The sequence below is a fragment of the Cokeromyces recurvatus genome (assembly GCF_025118155.1).
Source record: "Cokeromyces recurvatus strain NRRL 2243 chromosome Unknown BX663scaffold_16, whole genome shotgun sequence".
Taxonomy (NCBI): Eukaryota; Fungi; Mucoromycota; class Mucoromycetes; order Mucorales; family Mucoraceae; genus Cokeromyces; species Cokeromyces recurvatus.
In genome coordinates this window covers 174,633-196,275 of record NW_026251402.1, presented here as the reverse complement: position 1 = coordinate 196,275, position 21,643 = coordinate 174,633, and the positions used below count along the sequence as shown (strand labels likewise).

Sequence of the window (21,643 nt, the reverse complement as noted above, 5' to 3'; positions counted from 1 at the left end):
AGATATCAATTCTGCTGTTAACAATTTTTCACTTCAGACTGATCCTAATTTATATGCTTTACGAATGAAAAAATGTAATTCAAGAATAAAGCCTTTGTATACTATGAATGGGCCTTTTCTTCAGCAGCAGCAGCAGCAGCAGCAGCAGCAGCAGCAACAAGAAATGGCACATGCTAATCATCTTTTATCGACAAATAGATTAGCTTACGTTGAAGCTTTAGTTGGTAATAAATTGATAATATGTTAAATTGAAAAAAAAAAAAAAAAAAAAAAAAAAAAAAAAAAAAAACTTATTAATAATATAAATATCTATCTATCTTATTTAGATATTACTGCAGTTGTAATTGAGTATATTTGGTATCCTACCATACCAAAAGAGTCCCGAGTATCGCCGGTCGTACCACTGCGGACTTTTATCCAAGAAGTACTTAAAAGATCTCGAACTACCTATTCAACTTTACAAACAGCATTATTCTATTTGTTTCGTGCTCGACCAAGTATTATTCAGCATTTACAACAACAGCAAAGAATATGTGATAATAAAACAAATTGGCAGCATAATGCATATATCAGCTGTGGAAGACGGATGTTTCTAGCTAGTCTGGTTGTAGCATCTAAATTTGTTCAAGACAAGACTTATCGCAATTCAGCTTGGGCAAAGATTGCAGGTTTGTCTGTAACAGAGATCAATACAGCAGAACGTTATTTATTGAATCTTTTAAATTATCGACTTTATATCGATCAAGCAACCTTTGATCGTTGGCATTGTCTTTTACATGTTCGTACACAAGCTAGGATGCACAATATACCAACTTCTTTACGTGATTTTTCCTTTCTATCTTTTGCACCACTTTCATACCCACCTTCACCCACTCATTCTTATAATGATCTATCCTCCTCTTCTTCACTTTTGTCCACACCTCCTTTATTATCCCCATCACCTTCTTCTTCAATCTCTTCTAATATCGGTTCTCAATGCTCACCTATTTCAGTGCCTCCTGCCTTATCTATTTCACTTCCCAATTCAATTTCCTCTTCACCTGCTAAAACTCCTATTCAAGTATCACCCGTTCGTATAAAACGAAAACATGATAGTAAAGAACACATTACTTTATCGGACAAAAAACATTGTAGATTCTGGCAGTAACATATGACATTTATATTTATATGTATGTACTAGTACTTTATTACCATATGTAGTTATTATTCTTTTATATATATGTATATCTCAAAATTTGCTTTTTGTATGTAATCTATTCTCCCTCCTCAAAGTAGAATAGATGCTATTATTAAGCATATATTTATATTTATATTTGTATATGTATATTTATATATATTTATGTATATTTATGCGTACATATCATCACTATGAAAACTATAAAAATAAACCCACTTTTCTTTTTCTCTATTTTACTTTGTATTATAAACCATTATGACAAGAATATAACAGTACTCATATTTATTTGCATTAATTAAAAGCGGGACAAATGTAGTACTATAAATCATCTTAAAATGGTAAACTATATAAATATATTATTTTTTAAAATATAGCAAAGAAGAGACTCTTCAAATTTACAAACTCATACATGTTAACTGATATTATCATATTTAAGTATTATTTTAATACGAGAAAACATACACACACATTTCTAAAGAAATGCCGAATTTATAAGAGAAAAAAAAAAACTCCCCTCTTCCCATCTATTATAAAGTGCTACTGCTGATGGTTATACATCATATCATTTGTACAGTAAAAGAACCACTCAAGAAATAGTAAAGGAGGGAGGAAAAAAAATTAACTCAGAAGAATTATTACTGTATCTCGATCAGACTATAAACGTACTACTACATCACTGTAATACCTAAAATAAGACAGTTGATTTATTTTATTTTTTTGTCTAGCGATCGAGTCTTCTTATTATACTACTACTACACAATTGGTTAAACAATTCAGAATTTAACTTCTTAATATGATTGAATAAATATAGGATTGAAGACCAAAAGTGTAATCCTATTTAAACTTACTAACTATATTAAAATGGTTCAAAAAGAAGGAAGCTTCTTTGTAGTTTAATATGGTAATGCTCTTTATACAATAATAAAGCTTCATATTGTTGTAGAGGTATATCTTATGTACAGTTTTTTCCATCTAAAGATAATTGTGTAGTAATAAAATACCTTTTACACTTGTATTCAGAGATAATTGTTCTTATTGACTAAATTCTTAACATCATATCAAAATACTAAAAACGATCAAATATCCAGTCTTACTCTGTTTGGAGTTTATTTTTGTGTAAATTATTCTGTGTAGATAGTTTTATTTGCAAATAAGAGTTCTCTTTATCGTCATAATTACAATGTACTTTTTTTGTATCTTTTAGAGCTTTTCATATTTACCTTCAAGTAATAGTAGAAACATATACACACGCACATATATACTTCATATATATTTTTACTATTACTTGATAAGTATCTTATAGTATAATGATAACCCTTTGAATACTTTTTTTATTTATTTATTTAGCATATAAGAAATCATGAGAATACATATGATATAATAGTAGCGAAATACACATTTATATATTTTAGATAAAAATAACATAAAAGAGACATTCTAATAAAATTATGATCATCATTTGATTATTTGCAAACGTAAAACAAAGATGTCAAAGAAGATTACCTTTTATCCGTTATGATGAAAGATGTTGGTGCTCAAGTAATCAAAACATTCTATTTTTATCTCTATTAGTGTTATTTTACATGTAGCAAAGTGAATCTATATATCTGATAAGTCATAGTTAAATATTATACATTTTGAAATAAGCTTTAAGTAATGAATTGTCTTAACCAGATCGTATATACCATGATGCAGTACAATATATTATTATTACTCTATAATATAGCTCTGGCAAATCTTAACTCTATGGCAGTATCCACTGTAAAAAAATTAAATCTATTCTATTTCAAAAGAATCATGTGTACCTGCATTAATAAAACTCTATAGTTTAGACCTTCTTGACTATGGGATGTACCTATCAAAGTTTCATTACAATCATTCTCTTGATTATACTTGACATATAAAACCTAATATAAAAGCATAAAATAATAGAAATTCCCTCTATATAACATACATTTTTTAGTTCTTAATGATTATCGTAATTATGATATACAGTACTGTCTAATACTACGAGAGCTGTAAGGTTATTGCTATATTCGAAAAAAAAAATCTAGTTTCTATTAGTACACCTTGTCGATCATAAAACTTAACAGGGTGTTAATTTCTCTTATAGAAAAAAAAATATGCATAATAAAAACCCAAATAATATAAAAACGTAGTCACAATCATGCTGTGAATTGAGAACAATGCGTTCATAAAAAAAAAAAAAAAAATCTCAAATTCCTGGCTCAATCTTGTTATATACCTAGTAAGGTCTCAAGATCTCAAGATCCCGAAACCTTCAGGTTAGGTGTTTTAGTTCAAGTACGTTGTTTGATATATTTATTTATTTTTTACCAGCCATTCAATATTGAAAACCACATTCTTTAAGTTTTGGAAATCTTTGCTCTTCATGGGTGCACAATTTCAAATAAAATTATCCATTTGATATCAAATAATCTGACAAACATAGCAGGAAAATCTATTAATTTTATTTTCTGTAAGCTAACTCAGATAAATCATATTAAGACACAACGATCAAGTGTTCCATTTCCTTATCGCAACATGAAAGGCTCTTTTCAAATCTTTTTCTTATCGTTAATTCTCCTTTTCTTCTGCTACTTTTCCTTTACTTTTTACTTTATTGTTGGATTTTTTTTTTCATATGCTTTATCCATTATGACAAAATGAAATTTTTATTTCTTTCCATGATATTTTATATTGCAATAATAATAAGCAAAATGGCTTACACTTATTATACATTACTGTATATTGTTTGTCAATGACGGGAAACTTGAAGATCAAAGGATATCAATGGCCGCAAATTAAGTGGCAAAGACCGTAAAAATCAAAGGAAAACTAGTAATACATCAACTTACACGGCTGTGAGACTATTTTCGGGGATGAATAAATCTACTCAAATTAGCTTGCTTTGATTTTAAATAATAAAAAAAGACTACTATTTAACAAGCACGCTCTTTTATTTTTTAGGGCGTGCAAAAAAGATATTTTAGGTTCGAATATTATTTATTTTTTTTTCTCTTTTTCCTTTTATTCTTTCTATACACACATACACCCCTTATTTTGTGGTTCCCCCCCTTTTTTTTTATTTTTTAAATAGCCTTTTTTTTATCATTATTAATATACTTTATTTTTCTTTCTTCTTTTCTTATTAATCTATGGTGAAACTAGTTTCTTTTAGTACATGAGTGTTAAAAACTACTCAAATCTACGTCGTCCTACCTGTAGACGATTAATTTGGATTCAATTTTCTCAAATTTTAACTTTTTTTATACCCAACTTTATACTAACGTATGTAGGAAGATTGAAGACGACCGGTAAATAATATAAATATATTTGCATACATGTACATGTATATACTTTTTTACAGATATTTTAACTCTTTGTTATCCTTTAACTTATAGTATCTCGTAAATTATGGCGTGAAAAGATAGCATTCTTATTTTTATATTTGATTTTGGCTGCCTTTTTTTGCTTCTCGCTAGAGTTTTTATCTAGTTATTTTTGTGATCCAGAAAAAACGTTTGAATATGAAGAAGTATTCAGAAATGAATCAAAAATGTCTGCAATTCATGGGAAAGTAATTGATTGGAGACATATAAATGTAAATAGCTCTATAGTCAACTGGGTAAATAAATATCCTCACCATGATTTATCAGCCAATTTTCCCAGATTTATGATGTTAAGTCGCTCATCTACTGAAGATCAATATCAGGATAATATAATAAATGAGTGTATTTATTATCAAAATAAAAGCATAGAAGCTGATGCTTGGCTAGACCATCTATTATTAACCAATCCAGGTTATAAATATGATAAGTCTAAAAAAGACCATTTATCTTTGTGTCCACTTCCAAATCAATACAATGTTACTGGAGCTCCTTGCTTTTATGGCCCAGAGCATAATACTCATATGAGTATATTACCTATCAAAGGAGGTAAATAGACATAGTTTTTTTTATAAATAAATATGTGCACATTAAAAAAAATGCAAATATATGTGAATATTTAATTATATCCCTTCCTTTTTTTTTTTTTTTTTTTTTTTTTTTTTTTTTTTTTGTTAAGATATTCAATATGATCCGGACGATGTTGCAAAACTATATGATGCATTACCATCTGCAGATAATTCAACAAGACAAGCCTACGTTATTTTAGATGGTTATGTGCTTGATGTTACGACTTACCTTAGCGGCGTAACAAATATTATTCCACTTTCGTCTGCACATAGCTCACGTTCATTTGCGCTTAATCGCATGTTTTTACCATTAGATTTAACTATATTTTTATATATTAACCTCGGAAAAGATATTACAAATTACTTTGAAGGAAATGTAACAGAAAACCCTTCTCTTTATCGAAACTGCCTTATCTATTTATTCCGAAAGGGTATTACCCCCTCCTATATCTCATCTGATTGTCGACGCATTAATCCTGCTCTTTGGGCTACTATGGGTGTTGGTTTCGTCTATTTTCTAACTAAAATGAGTCTTGTCTACCTCTCTCGTGTTTCCTTCTTACAAAAATCTTGGCTCTGCCCCCCTTTTTCCTCCTCTGCACCTGCGTCGTATTCTACTAAAGTTCCCTCTTCATTCCATCCATCTCAGTGGCCACATACGATCCTCATGATCCCCTGTTTTGCAGAACCTGCAGACACTTTAAAGCAAACATTGGATTCATTATCTCGTTCAACCTATGATGATTCAAGGAAACTTTTATTGTTTGTATGCGATGGTGTTATTAAAGATAAAACAGAACAACGAGAGACGCATACGTTATTATTAGAATATCTCGGCTACAGTCGTACAGAAGAGCCGCAATTACGAGCCTATCATTCTTTAGGACAGCATCATAAACGTATTAATTATGCTCGTGTCTATTCTGGGTTTTACGAAACTGGGCGCTATAGGGTACCCTATCTTGTTATCGTCAAAGTAGGTCAGCCTAAAGAAGAGTTGGATTATTACGAAAGTCATCTGATGACTGCACCTCCTGGAAATCGGGGGAAACGAGATTCAGTTGTATTCGTATTCGGTTTTCTTGAACGTTGTATGAATTTAGCCAGCAATCGAATCACTCCCTTGGAATATGAAATCTTTAATCAATGTTATAATGTATTGGGTATTGATCCAAGGTGCTTCAAATATATCATGGTTACAGATGCAAATATACAAGTACAAAATGATGTTGTGCAAAAATTAGTATTGCGCCTAGAGCAGGATCAGAGAATGCTTGCTGTAAGTGGTCATGTACGTCCTGCAAACCCAGAAGAAAATCTGACGACGATGCTTCAAGTCTTCCCTTTATATATATCCTTTTATTCTGTTTTATCCTTTGAAGCATGTTTAAAAAGTGTCATGACCATCAATGGAGGTCTTGTCATGTATAAAATTTGGACAGAGAATACAACTCAACAACATGAAAGGCCGTCTTCCTTTCAGAAATGGGAAAACTTACAGGAGGGGCCCACTATTGATTTGCCTAAATTGAGTGATGATATTATAGTGACAAATCCATTTCAGGATCCTGTTGTTCGTAGAAAGCCCTCTGGCGAGAGTACGACTACTATGACAACCTCAACCACAACAGCAACTACTACTACTACTACTACAAATAATCGTCAAACAAGTATAGAATCTATATTTTCAGAAAGAAAAAATCAACATGAACCAGCATTAGCAAACTCAGAATCACGTTTATCTCTTCCTACACGTACTACTACTAATATTCGACTTTGTTGTGTGCATCCAACTGTTTTAAGAGGAATTTCTATACCTCAAGCTGACACCATGCATATGCAAAATGTCTTACTTCAAGGCGAAGATAAATTATTATCGATTGTACTTTTAAAATCTAATCCAAATCACCGACTTGGTTTTGAACCAGATGCTATTGGATATGCAACGTTACCTACCCATTTCTTTTCCTTACAGGAGCTTCAAATTCGTAGCATCCGTGCTAAATTCCATACACAACTTGAAATGCAACGTGTATCTTGGCAATTAGGTTATACTTATTGGATACTGTCAACCATTGAGTTGCTTGACATGATGTTCTCTATGCCGATTATTTGCTATCTGTATAGTATACTTGGGCGTTCAGTCAAGCAATATGGTATGGCCTATATGATTATCACCTGCTCTTTTACAGCTCTCATTGCACTTCACATCTTGTTCTTTCTATTAAGAAGACAGTATAGATATATCTTTTGGTTTATTCTCTATTGTGTACTCTCATTGCCATTGTTTAATGTCTGGTTTCCAGTACTAGCTATCTGGAAAAGTAATGATGCACATCATTGGTATAATATCTGGCCAACCATGACGGGTGGTCGTACACGTTTACATGGTATCATAGATCCTAATCATGACTGTATTTCAAAGAAAGAAATCCATAGTAGTGTAAGGAAAAATCTATCGAAAGAACTCGTCAATCAAACTTTACAACGAGCTCAACGTAATGATGAAGATGATTTTAATTCTACTATTGATCATGTCGACACTATTTCTTCAGTTCCAAGATTAATGTTAGCTGATTATGAAACAGCAGAGATAAGACGATTACATTTAGCTGCAGAGGCAGCCTTGGACTCCAACTTTGTCGGCTTTACTGGGTTTACTGATGACGATCATCATATGCTGCTGCCCTCTCCTACTAGAGTTCCTCCTTATTATGAGACTGACAGATACATGACTATTACAACACCACCACCTATGGTTCAATTAAGAGATGGTGTTCATTCTACTCGAATAATTCCTAATTATAAACCATCTAGTACAGATTTATATTATAATTCACCGACTCTATGGAAAAAGATGAATCATTCATATCCTAATAGTAAAGATGATGACTTGATGGAGTCCTCGATTATGAGCCATCATCACTATAATAATAAAGACAGCACTATCTATCTTTCTGATAATAACCACCCCTACTACCACTATCCACTTCTTTATAAGGGACAAGCTGAATATATAGGCGAAAAACAACATCAACAACAACACCATAAAACAAGTTATTCTGAATCTTCTCATTTTACATACGCGAGTGTGCTTACGAATGGTAATATCAACCTCAGTTCTCCTAATGATAGGATCGATGATTCTACTTTACCAAGTAATAATGGATTTATAAAAAATTCCGTCTATTTAACAGATAGTCAACAAGATAACAATAGAATAGAATTGTTAAAATCTAATAGACTATCCTTTTTAGAACCGATTTTAATAGATGAGCAGCAGCAGCAACAACAACAAAAGCAGCATATTAGAGATGAGCTGCTGCAGGACCGTTCATCTATCTTATCAATTTCATCTAATACATTTTCTATTCATACATATGAAAGTTCATATCACCCACAAGCACGATCAACTCACTTGCCTCGTCATCGAATAATAGCATTGAATAATAATAATAGTCAAATTTTGGAAGAAGGACAATCAATGATACAAGTTAAAAAAGAAAAAGAAAGAGAAGATGGAGAAGGGCACTATGAAGGTAGATCCAGGGCTATACATAAAATTCAAAATTTACAGCAACAACTAGGCATAAATACATCTAATCTAAATCTTCGTCAGCAGTACGATAATCATGCTAACCTTCTTGGTCATCACAATAGCAATTTGCTTCCTAATAATACTAAATTATCAAAGCCTAGAAGACTTAAAAAGGCAATTGCTAATGGAGATCTTGTTTCTTCTTTATCCTATCATTTCCGTAACACAAATAACTAGATTTACATATTCATAACACTATACATGTTAAGCTTACAACTAAATAGGAAGGAGTATACAATAATGCAAAATAATTATAAACAAATGACTATTTTTACTCTATTACTGTCGTTTATTACATAATTGTGGCTTGTAGGAATTTATTTAACTGAATATTCATATTCATACAAATATTGCATTTTTTTTTTTTTTTTTTTTTTTCCTTGCTGTATTCACATTTGCTTATTTTTTGTACTTTACTATATATAATAAAAGCAATGGATCTTTTTCATTTATTAAGTAGTGGATCTCGATTTGATAAAAATCGATTCAAAAATGATGTCAAAATATTTGAAGGAGAAAAAGAAACTAATCAAAAACAATCAAAACAAAAAAACGCAGCAGCTGTTGATCCCAACGTTCGTTCTCAGTTACTTGATGAAATCGATTTTTTCAAAACCACACATACCGTTGTTAATCAAAAGCAAGATAAGAAATCAACAAAGGAAAAAGAAGAAGTTGAAGAAGACAAAGAAGAAACTGATGATGATGAAAGCGTTGATGAAGTTCAAAATAAAAGTAAGAGGAAAAAAAAATAAAAATAAAAAATAAAATAAAACGTCTGTAAAAGAAAGTAAACGTATTTATACTAATATACTTATTTTTCTATTATAGCAAATGAATCAAATACTATTTTTAGCACTGTAAAAGAAGCTAAAGAATTTAGAAAGCAACAAAGAATAAAAGTCTATGGTACAGATACACCTAATCCGTTTAGAACATTTGAAGATCTTGCTTCTCCAGCATATAATTTGAATCCTATTCTTTATAATAATTTGATGAATGCTAAATATTTAACACCTACACCTGTTCAGATGCAATCTATTCCAATCATGTTAAAGGGCCGTGATTTAATGTCTTGCGCACCTACCGGTTCCGGTAAAACTTTAGCTTACTTATTGCCCATTTTACAAGATTTAAAGGAGCCGGTAAAGAAAATAAGTTACCGTGCATTAATTATTGCTCCTACTAGAGAATTAGCTCAACAAATTGCACGTGAAGCTAATTATTTAAGTCAAGGCACTAAACTTCGTATTCATGTTTTGACAAAGGCAACAGCAGCAGATAAATCCCAAAGAGCTGATTCTAAGCAAAAATATGGTAAGTAAAATATGGAAGAAAAGAAAAGATATATAGATTTATTTATTCTTTCTTTCTTTTAGATATGTTGATCACTACACCTTTAAGATTAGTTTATGCCATTAAAGAAAAGGAAGTTGATTTAAGTTCTGTTAAACATCTTGTACTTGATGAAGCAGATAAATTATTAGAACGAGGATTTTTAGAACAAACGGATGAGATTTTTGCTGCCTGTTCATCCACTACAATTCAAAAATGTATGTTTAGTGCTACATTTTCATCTCATGTAGAAGATCTTGCAAACTCAGTAATGAAAAATCCCCTTCGCATTGTTATTGGTGCAAGGTAAGGTTATTTTATATATAAGCTTTAGGATAAGCTGATACTCAAAGAAAAAAACTTTTCTTTTTCTTTAGAAATGCTGCTACAGACACAATTAAACAACAACTCTTATTCACTGGTACTGAAGCAGGAAAGATGATTGCTTTACGTCAATTAATTCAAAGAGGCATTAAGCCACCTATTTTGATCTTTGTTCAATCTATTGAACGAGCTAAGGAACTTTTCCATGAATTAATTTTTGATGGTATCAATGTCGAAGTGATTCACTCAGATAGAACAAAGGCACAACGTGACACTATTATCAATCAATTCCGTGTGGGTAAAATATGGGTTTTAATTGCAACAGAATTAATGGCTCGTGGTTTAGATTTTAAGGGTGTAAATTTAGTTATCAATTATGACTTCCCTCAAACTATTGCCAGCTATATCCATAGAATTGGTCGTACAGGTCGTGCAGGACGTGAGGGTGAAGCTATTACATATTATACACAAGAAGATATACCGTATATGAAGGGTGTTGTGAATGTGATGAAAGAGTCTGGCTGTGATGTTCCTGATTGGATGTTAAATCTTAAGGGTGCAACTTATAGTCAAAAACGAAAATTGAAAAAGGGACTTGAGCGTGAAACGATTGATAGTACACCTAAATATGACAAACGTCAACAAAAAGAAAGAAGTAAGATCCAAGTAGACACATATATATAATATCACATACATATTAATGGGAGCTTTTTTTTTTTTTTTTTTTGTTTATTTTCAGGGAAATGATTGAGGCTTCCAAGAAACGAAAACGCCTTGCATTAAAAAAGGAAAAGAAAGTAGATAACAAAGAAATAGAAAAGAGTTCTTAGATGACCATATAAAAAAAAATGACTTGTAATAATAAAATACATATTATATGTATGTATACTGTAAAATAAAAAGATATACGCCTGATATTACTACTACATAACGTAATAAAAGAAATACATGGATATTTATTTCTAAAACCGTTTTCTCACTTTAGTAGTGATATTGCTTTGATGGTATTGTAAATCATTTAGTTTAAAATCATCAATCATGACACTAACTTGGCTTTCAACTGAAACTATAATGGAACCACCCAAGGCCTTTTTGATAGCATCATAGCCTAGTTTCTTTGTCATGACGGGTATCTTTTCTGAGTTTATGATAACTCCTTTACAATGATCATCATCACAATGAGGTGGTGGTAATAAAACAGGACCTTTCCAGCCTTCTCCACGATCTTCAAAATTAGCTTCCATCCTACCAATTTCATATACTTGATACGTTGCAGAGGCATTAATTTTATTAATCGTCATGAGAACTCCCGGAAAGGGGTTCCTTAAACTCATCACTACCGTTGAGGATAAGATATTCATTTGACAGTCTGCTAACAAAGGATCTTTATCAAATGGTGGTATTTGTACATCAAAGGTCAAGTGTTTTATGAAATTATTTAAAAATCTTGACTTTGTAGCATTTGGATGTTGACCTGAAATAGTGAGAGTGGCATTATTGAGGCTGTGAATACCTTGATACGTATAATAAATTCAGTTAGTTATAATATATATACATATACATTTTTATATACTTGATAATTACCATTCGAAATATATTGACCAATAAAATCAATAACATGTTCATCATTACCGAAAAGCCAAGCAGAAACAGTCAAATTGTTATAAACATGAGGGGCCAAGATAAAGTCTGGAATAGTTGTATTTCCAATAATGTGACCATTAAAAAGTAAATACAAGTTAAGTTCACCTAAATTTATATTTACATTAGATGGACTATAAATTTCAATTTCTGTGTTGGCAAGTAATGCTTCATTATAGCCTGCAATGATAGATAAAGATTTCACTTTTGGAGGAGGATGCTGCATGCCTTCTAAACCTTGAGTTTCAATCTCTCCATTAAACGCAAGATCATGGACATTCAAGTGCCCAAAGGCGCTTTCTACTGTCGCATCTGATGTACCTTTGATATAAACTCTCCCTTTCCTTTGATGAAAGACTCGATCCAAGAACTCTTCAAAATCCTTTTGACCATTGGGTAAAACTTTAAATGGAGCTCGAGATAAGGTTGAGATCACTTTCATCTTTCCTAAAGGTAAATTAATTCCATTCCCTTCTTCAGTTTTAGCTGGACAAGGTTCTTCAGGTTTAACTGTTGCGAATGGTTTAGTAGAATTTTTATTTAAAAATAAAAATACAGTCGGATGAATCTGAGTAACGTCCATATGAAATTGCATTTCTTCAGGCTTTTTAAGAATAGCAAGGGCATCACCGGATATAAGTAATCTACCCGATCTCGAAAAATCAATCTTGATATTTGATAATTCAAGGGATTGAATCAAATCTGTTTCAGAAGCACCTGGAAAAGGAACTGACAAGACAATGGATTGTAAAGCCTTTCGTAGCCAACGTGGTGTAGTAGTAGTAGTAGTAGTGGTAGTACTGATGGATATCTTATCATTAGGCCCAAATTCACTACCACATACATGTACTTTAGTTGAATTACCATGAAGATAGTTTGTTAAAAATAGATCCATTAATTGCTGACTTTTAGAATCATTAGACGGAATTGGCATTGTACGACCAGAGACTTCAAAGTAATTCATGTGATGACCTTGAAGATCTGCATTCTTTGCTTGAACTACAGCGATTTGTAAATCCTTCTCTTCTGGAGTTAATGCAGGTAAAAAGATACCAAAGTCCATATTTCCAAGAGATAAACTTAATACACTTGAAGGATTATAGATACCCACTTGACCTGAAACTTCAATTCCTCCCAAAGGATGTGGCCCAGGAAATAAGATGGATTGTAAATTTGTTTTCTTCAAACCATCCATACCTATCAAAGCATAATACTAAATATACTCCTATTATGTTGTATATATGTATATATATATATATATATATATTACCTTCTAATCCAACTGTCTTGTCTAGAATAATATTTGAATGAAACGGTAACCAGCCTAATCCTACTGATAACGGACCAGTTACTCGCCACATAATTGTCTTTGCAATTACAGCGTCTTTACAAAATTCCATTAATGCGTCTGTATCATCAATCATAAATTGAGTGATAAAATCAAAAGCCGTCACATGTGATGTACTATTTAAATTTAAAGCAGGTAGGTCAATGAAGCCTATTGATAAAGAAGAAGCATCAAGACTAATATCTTCTTGCTGTTTATTACTTTTAGACTCTTGTTCGTAATGAACTTGAAGTGTACTATCTTGAATACCGATTTTTCCAAATAAGGTATTGATCTTTTTTTGTAGATTAAATAATGTCGGTGTTAATTCAATTTTTCCCATGACATGCATAGTAATTATATTGTCATCAGTTACATTGAGAATGGATGCCTTTTGAAAATTGAATCCTATGCCATCCTTTACTGATCTTTCTGCAAATTTAGGTGCAAACCATAATAAACAGAATAAAACAAGAATACAGCAAGCTGTAGTTATAATGGTTATATATGTGCATGTTTTTTGTGAACGACTGTTATTAATATTATTATTATTTTGATAAGAATTAGATGATATTGCACCATATGATAACGATGTATTTATTGCTTCTTCTTCTTCTTCTCCTTCTTCATGCGAAGGATAAGTTTGATCCGCTGTATATTTATCTTTGCCTTTTTTATCTATAAGCGGTTTTCTTGCTGATGATGAAGATCCTTCACCTATTGAATTATATGCCATTTTTTTTTTCTCTGCTGCTAAATTGAATATGCTTTTATTTGCTTCAATCAGAAGAGAAGAAAAAAGAAAAATTTAATTTCATTTTCAACAAGAAAAAAAAAAAAAACTTTACATTATGCTCTTTCGTTAAATCTCCGGAAATAAACATTCATGGTGTCTCCTTAAAATGCTAAAATCCAGATTTATATTTTAATATGAATGCTATTTAATTGTCTTATATACGTGCTGTTGTAATTTATTTTATTTTACATACAAGTCTACTAACAATGTTTATGTAATATAATGTTGATTTTTTTTTTCTTTTTTTTTTTTTCTTCTTTTTTTTTGCATAATTTATGCATAATGTAATCATATAGGTTAATTTAATTCGCTTGCACATTAAAGTATAAATAGGGTATATCTTATTATAATCAAAGAGTTTCTTTCCAGCCAAAGATTAGACATACTGATTTAACATGCTTTATTCAAAAGCTACTGAATTATTATGTTATGGCATGATAGAAGTTTGTCTTTATTATGGCTACCTTAATTTAGGTATCAATTAACTATTCTAACTTTTTTTTTCTAATTGTGTCAATAAAGTAAGAATATATTGCTACTAAATGCTAAAAAAAACCCCCCTCCTATGATAGCATACTTTATATAGGTCTTGAATTTATTGCATCAACAATTTAGTTATTGTTTATCTAGTTAGAGTCTATTACATAGATAAAGAACTGTATAGTTGCATTCCTGAGGACTATTTCCTTTTTTTTTCAATTTGGCACTTGTTGTTACAAATGAAGAAAGTGATATTTCTTTATTAGTATTATTACTGTCTACTAGAAGGTTCTTCATTTTATATATAAGATTTAGTCAAAATAGTAGTTTTACTTTCCTCTGGTTTTGGATCATTTACTCGACGTTTATTTTCTTATTATTCAAAATGAAAGTATCCTACAATTACTTTTACATGTTAAACGTTATTTACTTGATAAACACCATTCGTTCTTGGGAAGATATATTACATATTTTTGAAAGTATCGAGTATATTATATTTCTAGATGTGTTACTTGTATTACTAGTATTTTCGTTTTAAATCTAGAGAGAGAGAGAGAGAGGTTTTCTTTTTATAACATCAAAAGCGTTACAAGAAGTTATATGATAAAAAAAATTTTTTTTTGAATATAGCTGCTCTGCTTTGATTAGCAAGATAATAATGAATATTTTTTGGCAGTATTAACATGAATAGTTCACATTTATACTTTCTTTGACGAATCATTTGTACAATCCTTCACCAACTTGCTTGCTTGCTTTTATCATAAAAATTCGCTGCTACTACAACCAGGACATAGAAGATTCCTCCCATTAAAACTAGTTGTGTCATAGCAGTACCTTTTTTTTTCCTCCCTTTGATTCTAAAAGAAGAAAATTTTTTTTTATCTTAGTCATCTTTCATATTCATTGATGGTCCAGTACTATCACTACCTGGTAATGTTCTATTTCACCTGTGTATTTTATTAATTTATAGACAGCGCTAAATATAATATTTATGAGTGGAAATTACTCCGAGGCGATGCCAGTAACTTTAAATTAAATTCATGTTTTGGATGCATTACAAATTAGGAAATCTACCACTCGTTTTTTTAATTTTAACAACAGTGCAGTCCATGTTCAAGGTGAAAAAAATAAAATAAAATAAAATAAAGGAAAATGACTCGTTTTAACTATGTGCAAATATACGTTGATAATTGAATAATAATAATAATAATAAAAAGAGAAAAAAAAGACAAAAAAAAGAAAAAAAAAAAAGACAAAAAAAAAAAAGATAAATAAAATGAAGTAGATTGTACCTTTGATGTTTCATGCTTTTCGTAATTGTAGTAATAATAATGGTTTCAAAGCTGTTGTATAAATTCATCTGTTTTTTTTTCTTTAATAATTATCTTTTTTATTTTCTATTTACAAGTTTTGTATTTTATAATTTCCAACATTGCGAATGTCTAATGAGTTTCTAACAAGAAACAGTCTGTCTTCACATAATAGTAGTACTAGTAATAGTAGTAGTAATAGTAGTAGTAGTAGTAGTAGTAGTAGTAGTAATAGCGCTTATAGTAACAGTAAGCATAGTAGTTATGGACAACCTATCATAGGACAAGGGTTTATATCTAGCATACATATTACTGACCTCGCTATTCAATCTAATACTTACGAAAAACCAACTACAAGTGAACCAGATATTCAGAAAGTTAATGAAAAGAAAATAAAACGTCATGTCACTTTTAACCTGGATGATATTCAAGTACGAACTATACCTGTTTATTCTTCTTCTTCTTCATTATCATCATCATCATCATCTCTCTCTTTTTTATCCGATTTATTATTAGAAAGTTCTGAGGAAGAAGAAGGAATATCATCATCATGTTCATTCCATGTGCCACCCATATCAGAAAAGATATCAAAGAATACAAGTCATGATTCACTTCAGCAAAGGAGGCATGATCATCATCATGTATCAACCATAAAACCAGCTTATTGGTACTCTTTAAATCCATCTTCTCGAGAAGAAGTATCTTCGAATGATATGCTTCAACATACCGAAAACTCTCCCTCGTTAGAATTAGCTGAGCATTTGATTCATGAAACAATACAAAGGGAGATGGCTTTAAACCCTCACTTATCAAACTACACTCCCTCTTTCCCTCATACTATGAAAACAGAGTCTTCCATGATGTCGACGCCCTTTAACCCCTCTACAGAAACAAATCCACATAAAGTCATCAGTGATTCAGAAGATGAAGAGATATTTAGTGTTGTTGCTCCTGAATTAAATGATATGAAAGAAAGACAAGAAAGTATTCCTGAAAATCAGAGCAACGAGCATGGGCCTGAATCTACTGACCCTTCCTTTTCATCCATTTATATAATTGATAATCCAAGTGAAGATAGTGATACCTCTTTTACAACTACTACTTCACCAGAGCCTTCTTTAGACGCCATCTTTAAACAGAATATGGTAGAGCTTGAAACTGATTTTGAAAAATCAGTTTATAGTGAACTTGCAAGACGTTATAACCAAGAGATTATACCCTATACCGAATACCAACCACCTCAATTAACCTTTCCCTTTGAACAAAAATACCTTTCTATCTCTAATAAGGATGAACATGTCATTACAACTCTAAAAGAACAGCAGACCATCGTACCCCTCTCTTTTTCTAATTCATCATTACATCTTCACAATCGTCAAAAAAGGCAATTCTTTTTTGTTAAAGTCTTGAAAGCTGAGAATTTAGATTTTCCAATTGATAATGGTAAGAAAGAAAGAAAGAAAGAAAGAGAAATTAAACTAAAACTCATATATACATACCTATTTTTTTTTTATTTCAAATAGATTATACCAATGTTTATTGTAGCATTCGATATAAAAATATAGAAAGTAAATCGCTTGACAAAAAAATGGCACATACAATCAATATGAATCATGAAATGAAAATGTAAATTTAATTTTTTATATACTTTCAAGTATAAGTCTTTCTAAAAAAAATATATACATTTTTTTAGTGAAAATATAGATCCTGATGAACAAATAGTAATTACAATTCATGTCGCTACAAATTACAAAAAGACAAATCAAGCACATGGTCAGAGTAGTTGGTATCACAAGTCAAAATCAATATCCGATTTGGATCGTTATGTGCATGAAAAAGAGGGTTCCATTTGTCAAACTGTGTTTTCAGCTAGTCGATTTATGACTCATGAAGGGATAGATCAGACTGCAGCGTTGATGCTTATTAATAATTGGTATAAGCCTTATTCAATATCAACCACTTCATCATCGTCCTCTTCACTCTTGGGACGTACATCTTCAATTACACGAAAGAAGTCAACTAAATCAGTTCATTCGACCCTAGTCAGAGAGAAGGCTGTAGGAAAATTATATATCGAATGCCTTTATATTACAACCCATGGTGATTATATTCCTCGAGATATAGAAGAAGTCATAGATGCTTTGAATGCAAAACGTTTTTATCAAACAGATTGGCAAACAGGCTATTTATTCCAATTAAATGAAGATACAAAGGTAAAACAAAAAAAAAAACAAAAAAAAAAAGAATGCATATATATTTATATGAAACATGCCTATATATATATGTATATATTCTTACAGACAAAAAAAAATTGGTTAGATATTTAAGAGACGATATTTTAAATTGACAGGAGGATATTTATTTGCTTATCCAAATAATAATACATCTGAGCATCAACAAGCACTTTATAAAATACCTATTTCGCAGGTCAATAAATTGGTGCGTGATAATTTTATTATTGTAGAAAGGTCTAAGCAACGTAGAGCAAAGACAACTTCTTTACTTGATCGACTTGAAACTGTGATCATGATGAATAAAGAAGAAGAGAATGAAGAGAATTCAAGCCAAGATGAATTAAGATATGGATTTCAACTAATATTTAATAACGGAGAACAGATTCAGTTTAATTGTGAATCACTAGAAGAATGTAATAGATGGGTTGCAGTAATAGAAGTGATGATATGTAGACTACCGAATTTACCTAGTTGGATTATTTAATAGGTTGCTGTATAGCATACTATTTATTCTTTATTTTTCTTGTATTATCTCTACCGAAATAACATTGTCATTTTCTTTAATTCAATGATAAATAAGGTTAGAATTTTTTAACAACTGCATAATTTTTTTTTTAAAATAAAATAATATAAAAATAGGGAAAAAAAAAAGCGTTATTTTTTCTTCTTCTTTAATCTATTTCAATCATGAATAAAAATTCTGTGTCAAAATGGTGGTGGAGAAAATCATCATCAACAACAACAAGAGAAGAAAATCCAAGTTCATTAATCAATGATAACCATGATTTATCTTCTATGATAGTTAATCATGGAGCAGATGAAAATGCTTCCATTTTTACACTTTACTCTTATAATGAATCCATTCTTTCACCTTCTTCTATCCTTGTTCATCATGGAACAACAAGGTCAGAACACTCTGAGGTGGCGTCTAATGCTTCAATTCTAAGTAAACCTTGGGTATCAAAAGGACTTATTATGCAACAAGAAAATGAATCATTATTAAATACAAACGAGCCTAAAACAATAACAATTGAGACAGAAGAAGAAGAAGATAATAATGACGATGAAGCTCCAGATATTATTATTTATTCAAAAGATAGTAGCAGTGATGGTATTTTAAATTCATCTTTACAGCCTTCTCCAATAACAGCCACAGACCTTCCTCAAACAACAAATAAAAGAAGACCGAGCTTAGTTGATTATTTAATGAATAAAAAGCCTTTACATGGGAAATTAAAGGTAAAAAAAAAAAAAAAAAGAAAGAAAAGAAAAACCATCTTTCCGGGGGGGGGAAAGAATACGGTTTTTTTATTGTTTCTTAACTTTTTTATTATCTTAGGCGGGACTTGTGGGTCGATTTGTGAAAAACAAAAACTTTAATAATGAAATCACTACTACAGACGTTACTTTATCACTTAGAAATAATGATATCTGTTAACAAACACCTTAATCAACTATTAGCATTTTCTTTATTTTTATCATTTCAACAATAATCTTCTATAGTAATATATATATGTGTGTATGTATGTGTGTATGTATGTGTGTATGCATGTGTGTATATATGTGTGTATGCATGTATGTATATGTGTATGTCTTTGCTTTATTTCCCCTCCTTTTTATTATTATTATTATTACTATTATTTAAACATGTCTGTTGACATTGAACATTTCACCATCGGACCATATACAGATAACCAAACTTTTATATAATCTAAAGACTTGAATTCAAAGGTTTTCATTAAAGTACGCGTATCACAAGGATGAATGTACCAAAAAGGTTCAAGTAAAATGGGATGTTCGTTCTGAGACAGGGCAATGTGCTGATAAACTTCAGATATAATATATTTATATATTTCTGCGTGACTCAAGGGCGTCCCGTTATTATAATTGGCTTTAAAATAAAGTACAGGCACTTGATAACTTGTAGAATAGACAATGTGATGTTCAAGTTGAATACTATTATCTGTCATGTGTTGATCAATAATTGAAGGATCATTTTCTTCTTCAATCAGTTGATTCTCATTCAAGTTGAAAGAAGTATAATCAATGGTTGGTTTATTTAATAAAACAATTGTATTTCTTTTTAGATACGTCTGCTTTAACTAATAGAAAGAAAGATGTTTGAGTGATGAGTTTGTAATGAGTCATATTTAATAATGAACACAATATACAATAGATTGAGATTCTTGCCAGTGCCATTTTATTATTTCTGAAGAACATGCATTGGATTCATTAAAGAATTGTAAAAGACAAGCCTCAAATTCAGCTCGAGTTGAAAGAAAAGACATGATAATAAAGAAAAAGAAACTGACTTTTATACAAAAATTAACAATAATAATAATACAAGGATTATAATAATAAAGAGTTAATTTGAGAATCAAATTCATTGTTCAAGATGAATTGAATATTCATTAACCATGAGTTTAACCAAGCTTTCAGCGCTAATGATTCATTTCTTTCATGATGGATTGATTTTATCGATTTCTTATCTGTTATTAATTTCCAAATTTTAGATAAAAGAATCCATTTATTATCCTCATTTTTTGAGTATTGATAAAAGCTTTGAATAATTTGACGAGATAAGTTTTCTGGATCAAGTATTGAGCTGAGTTGTTTACTTAAATACACATTGAATTCTTGTAGGCTTTCTTTATCATCATGGTCAAGTAGTAAAGGTCGAATTGAAGGTAATAAATCATTCTTCACCTTATTATTATTGAGATAATATTGAAGGGTTTGCATAAAACCTTGTAGTGAGGTTTGACATTGATCTATCAAAAGGAAGCAGAAGCAGAGAGGAAATAGTTTAAAGATAAAGTTCTAATTCATTCTTATTTATAAATACTACCTTTTCCAATAAACTGTAATTCATGAATTGTTAAATACGTTTCTGGAGCTGATTCAAATATATCGTTTAAAGTTGAGTCAATGACATTGTTGACTATTTTACTATAATACAATTCTAATTCATTTAAATAGCTTGACGATGATATCTTTTTATTAAATTGTATTTGCTGTGGTGAAGAAATAGGCATAGCAATAATAGATATCACAATAAAAGAAAAGAATAAAACAATGTTAAATAAAAGCATAGTTAAATATGGATATAAAATATATAAAGAAGAAGAAGAAGAAGATCAACGAGCCATGCAGAATATATATATATATCATGTAACCAGAGAAAAAAAAAAAAAAAAAAAAAAAAGAGAAAAGAAAAAAAAGATAACGGCAGCAATGGCTATGTTGGCTTAGACTCCGCCTTTTTCTTGTGTACATTAAAAATAGATTAAAATAGGTAGAACTCATTAAAAGAAGAAGATAAAATAGATTACATACAACATCGTCTTCTAGTTAGACTTTAATATATATGCTCTCTATTTAAACAACAATAGATAAAGAAATTAGTGATAATAAGAAGAAGACAATAGCTTTATTACTTTTATGACAAGTTTATTCTTCTTCT

General features: G+C 30.5%; 8 protein-coding genes across 8 annotated transcripts; 5 read left to right on the top strand and 3 right to left on the bottom strand.

The window, feature by feature from the left end:
- Positions 1–103: 103 nt before the first annotated feature.
- Positions 104–1,147, top strand: BX663DRAFT_487135 (uncharacterized protein; the record flags this gene model as incomplete). Its single annotated transcript, XM_051524718.1, has 2 exons — positions 104–224; positions 327–1,147. 2 exons carry the CDS (start codon positions 104–106, stop codon positions 1,145–1,147), a joined length of 942 nt encoding a protein of 313 aa, XP_051381835.1.
- Positions 1,148–4,361: 3,214 nt separating this feature from the next.
- On the top strand, positions 4,362–8,910 carry BX663DRAFT_552762 (chitin synthase-domain-containing protein; the record flags this gene model as incomplete). The annotated part of the gene is made up of 3 exons (XM_051531397.1): positions 4,362–4,494; positions 4,582–5,115; positions 5,246–8,910. The coding sequence occupies 3 exons, from the start codon at positions 4,362–4,364 to the stop codon at positions 8,908–8,910; spliced, it is 4,332 nt and encodes a 1,443-aa protein (XP_051381834.1).
- A 257-nt stretch (positions 8,911–9,167) lies between these two features.
- On the top strand, positions 9,168–11,076 carry BX663DRAFT_436456 (P-loop containing nucleoside triphosphate hydrolase protein; the record flags this gene model as incomplete). Its single annotated transcript, XM_051523181.1, has 4 exons — positions 9,168–9,468; positions 9,565–10,050; positions 10,113–10,374; positions 10,446–11,076. The coding sequence occupies 4 exons, from the start codon at positions 9,168–9,170 to the stop codon at positions 11,074–11,076; spliced, it is 1,680 nt and encodes a 559-aa protein (XP_051381833.1).
- A 278-nt stretch (positions 11,077–11,354) lies between these two features.
- On the bottom strand, positions 11,355–12,928 carry BX663DRAFT_436631 (uncharacterized protein; the record flags this gene model as incomplete). Its single annotated transcript, XM_051523195.1, has 2 exons — positions 11,355–11,905; positions 11,977–12,928. The coding sequence occupies 2 exons, from the start codon at positions 12,926–12,928 to the stop codon at positions 11,355–11,357; spliced, it is 1,503 nt and encodes a 500-aa protein (XP_051381832.1).
- A 2,994-nt stretch (positions 12,929–15,922) lies between these two features.
- Positions 15,923–18,373, top strand: BX663DRAFT_90495 (uncharacterized protein). Its single transcript, XM_051532352.1, has 4 exons — positions 15,923–17,389; positions 17,470–17,572; positions 17,640–18,159; positions 18,247–18,373. The coding sequence occupies exons 1-4, from the start codon at positions 16,075–16,077 to the stop codon at positions 18,271–18,273; spliced, it is 1,965 nt and encodes a 654-aa protein (XP_051381831.1). The 5' UTR covers positions 15,923–16,074; the 3' UTR covers positions 18,274–18,373.
- Positions 18,374–18,862: 489 nt separating this feature from the next.
- BX663DRAFT_561900 (uncharacterized protein) lies at positions 18,863–19,880 on the top strand. Its single transcript, XM_051531950.1, has 2 exons — positions 18,863–19,419; positions 19,520–19,880. The coding sequence occupies exons 1-2, from the start codon at positions 18,868–18,870 to the stop codon at positions 19,616–19,618; spliced, it is 651 nt and encodes a 216-aa protein (XP_051381830.1). The 5' UTR covers positions 18,863–18,867; the 3' UTR covers positions 19,619–19,880.
- On the bottom strand, positions 19,818–20,468 carry BX663DRAFT_552757 (autophagocytosis associated protein; the record flags this gene model as incomplete). Its single annotated transcript, XM_051531396.1, has 2 exons — positions 19,818–20,282; positions 20,352–20,468. The coding sequence occupies 2 exons, from the start codon at positions 20,466–20,468 to the stop codon at positions 19,818–19,820; spliced, it is 582 nt and encodes a 193-aa protein (XP_051381829.1).
- A 61-nt stretch (positions 20,469–20,529) lies between these two features.
- BX663DRAFT_552756 (uncharacterized protein) lies at positions 20,530–21,215 on the bottom strand (the record flags this gene model as incomplete). The annotated part of the gene is made up of 2 exons (XM_051531395.1): positions 20,530–20,951; positions 21,029–21,215. The coding sequence occupies 2 exons, from the start codon at positions 21,213–21,215 to the stop codon at positions 20,530–20,532; spliced, it is 609 nt and encodes a 202-aa protein (XP_051381828.1).
- Positions 21,216–21,643: the final 428 nt, after the last annotated feature.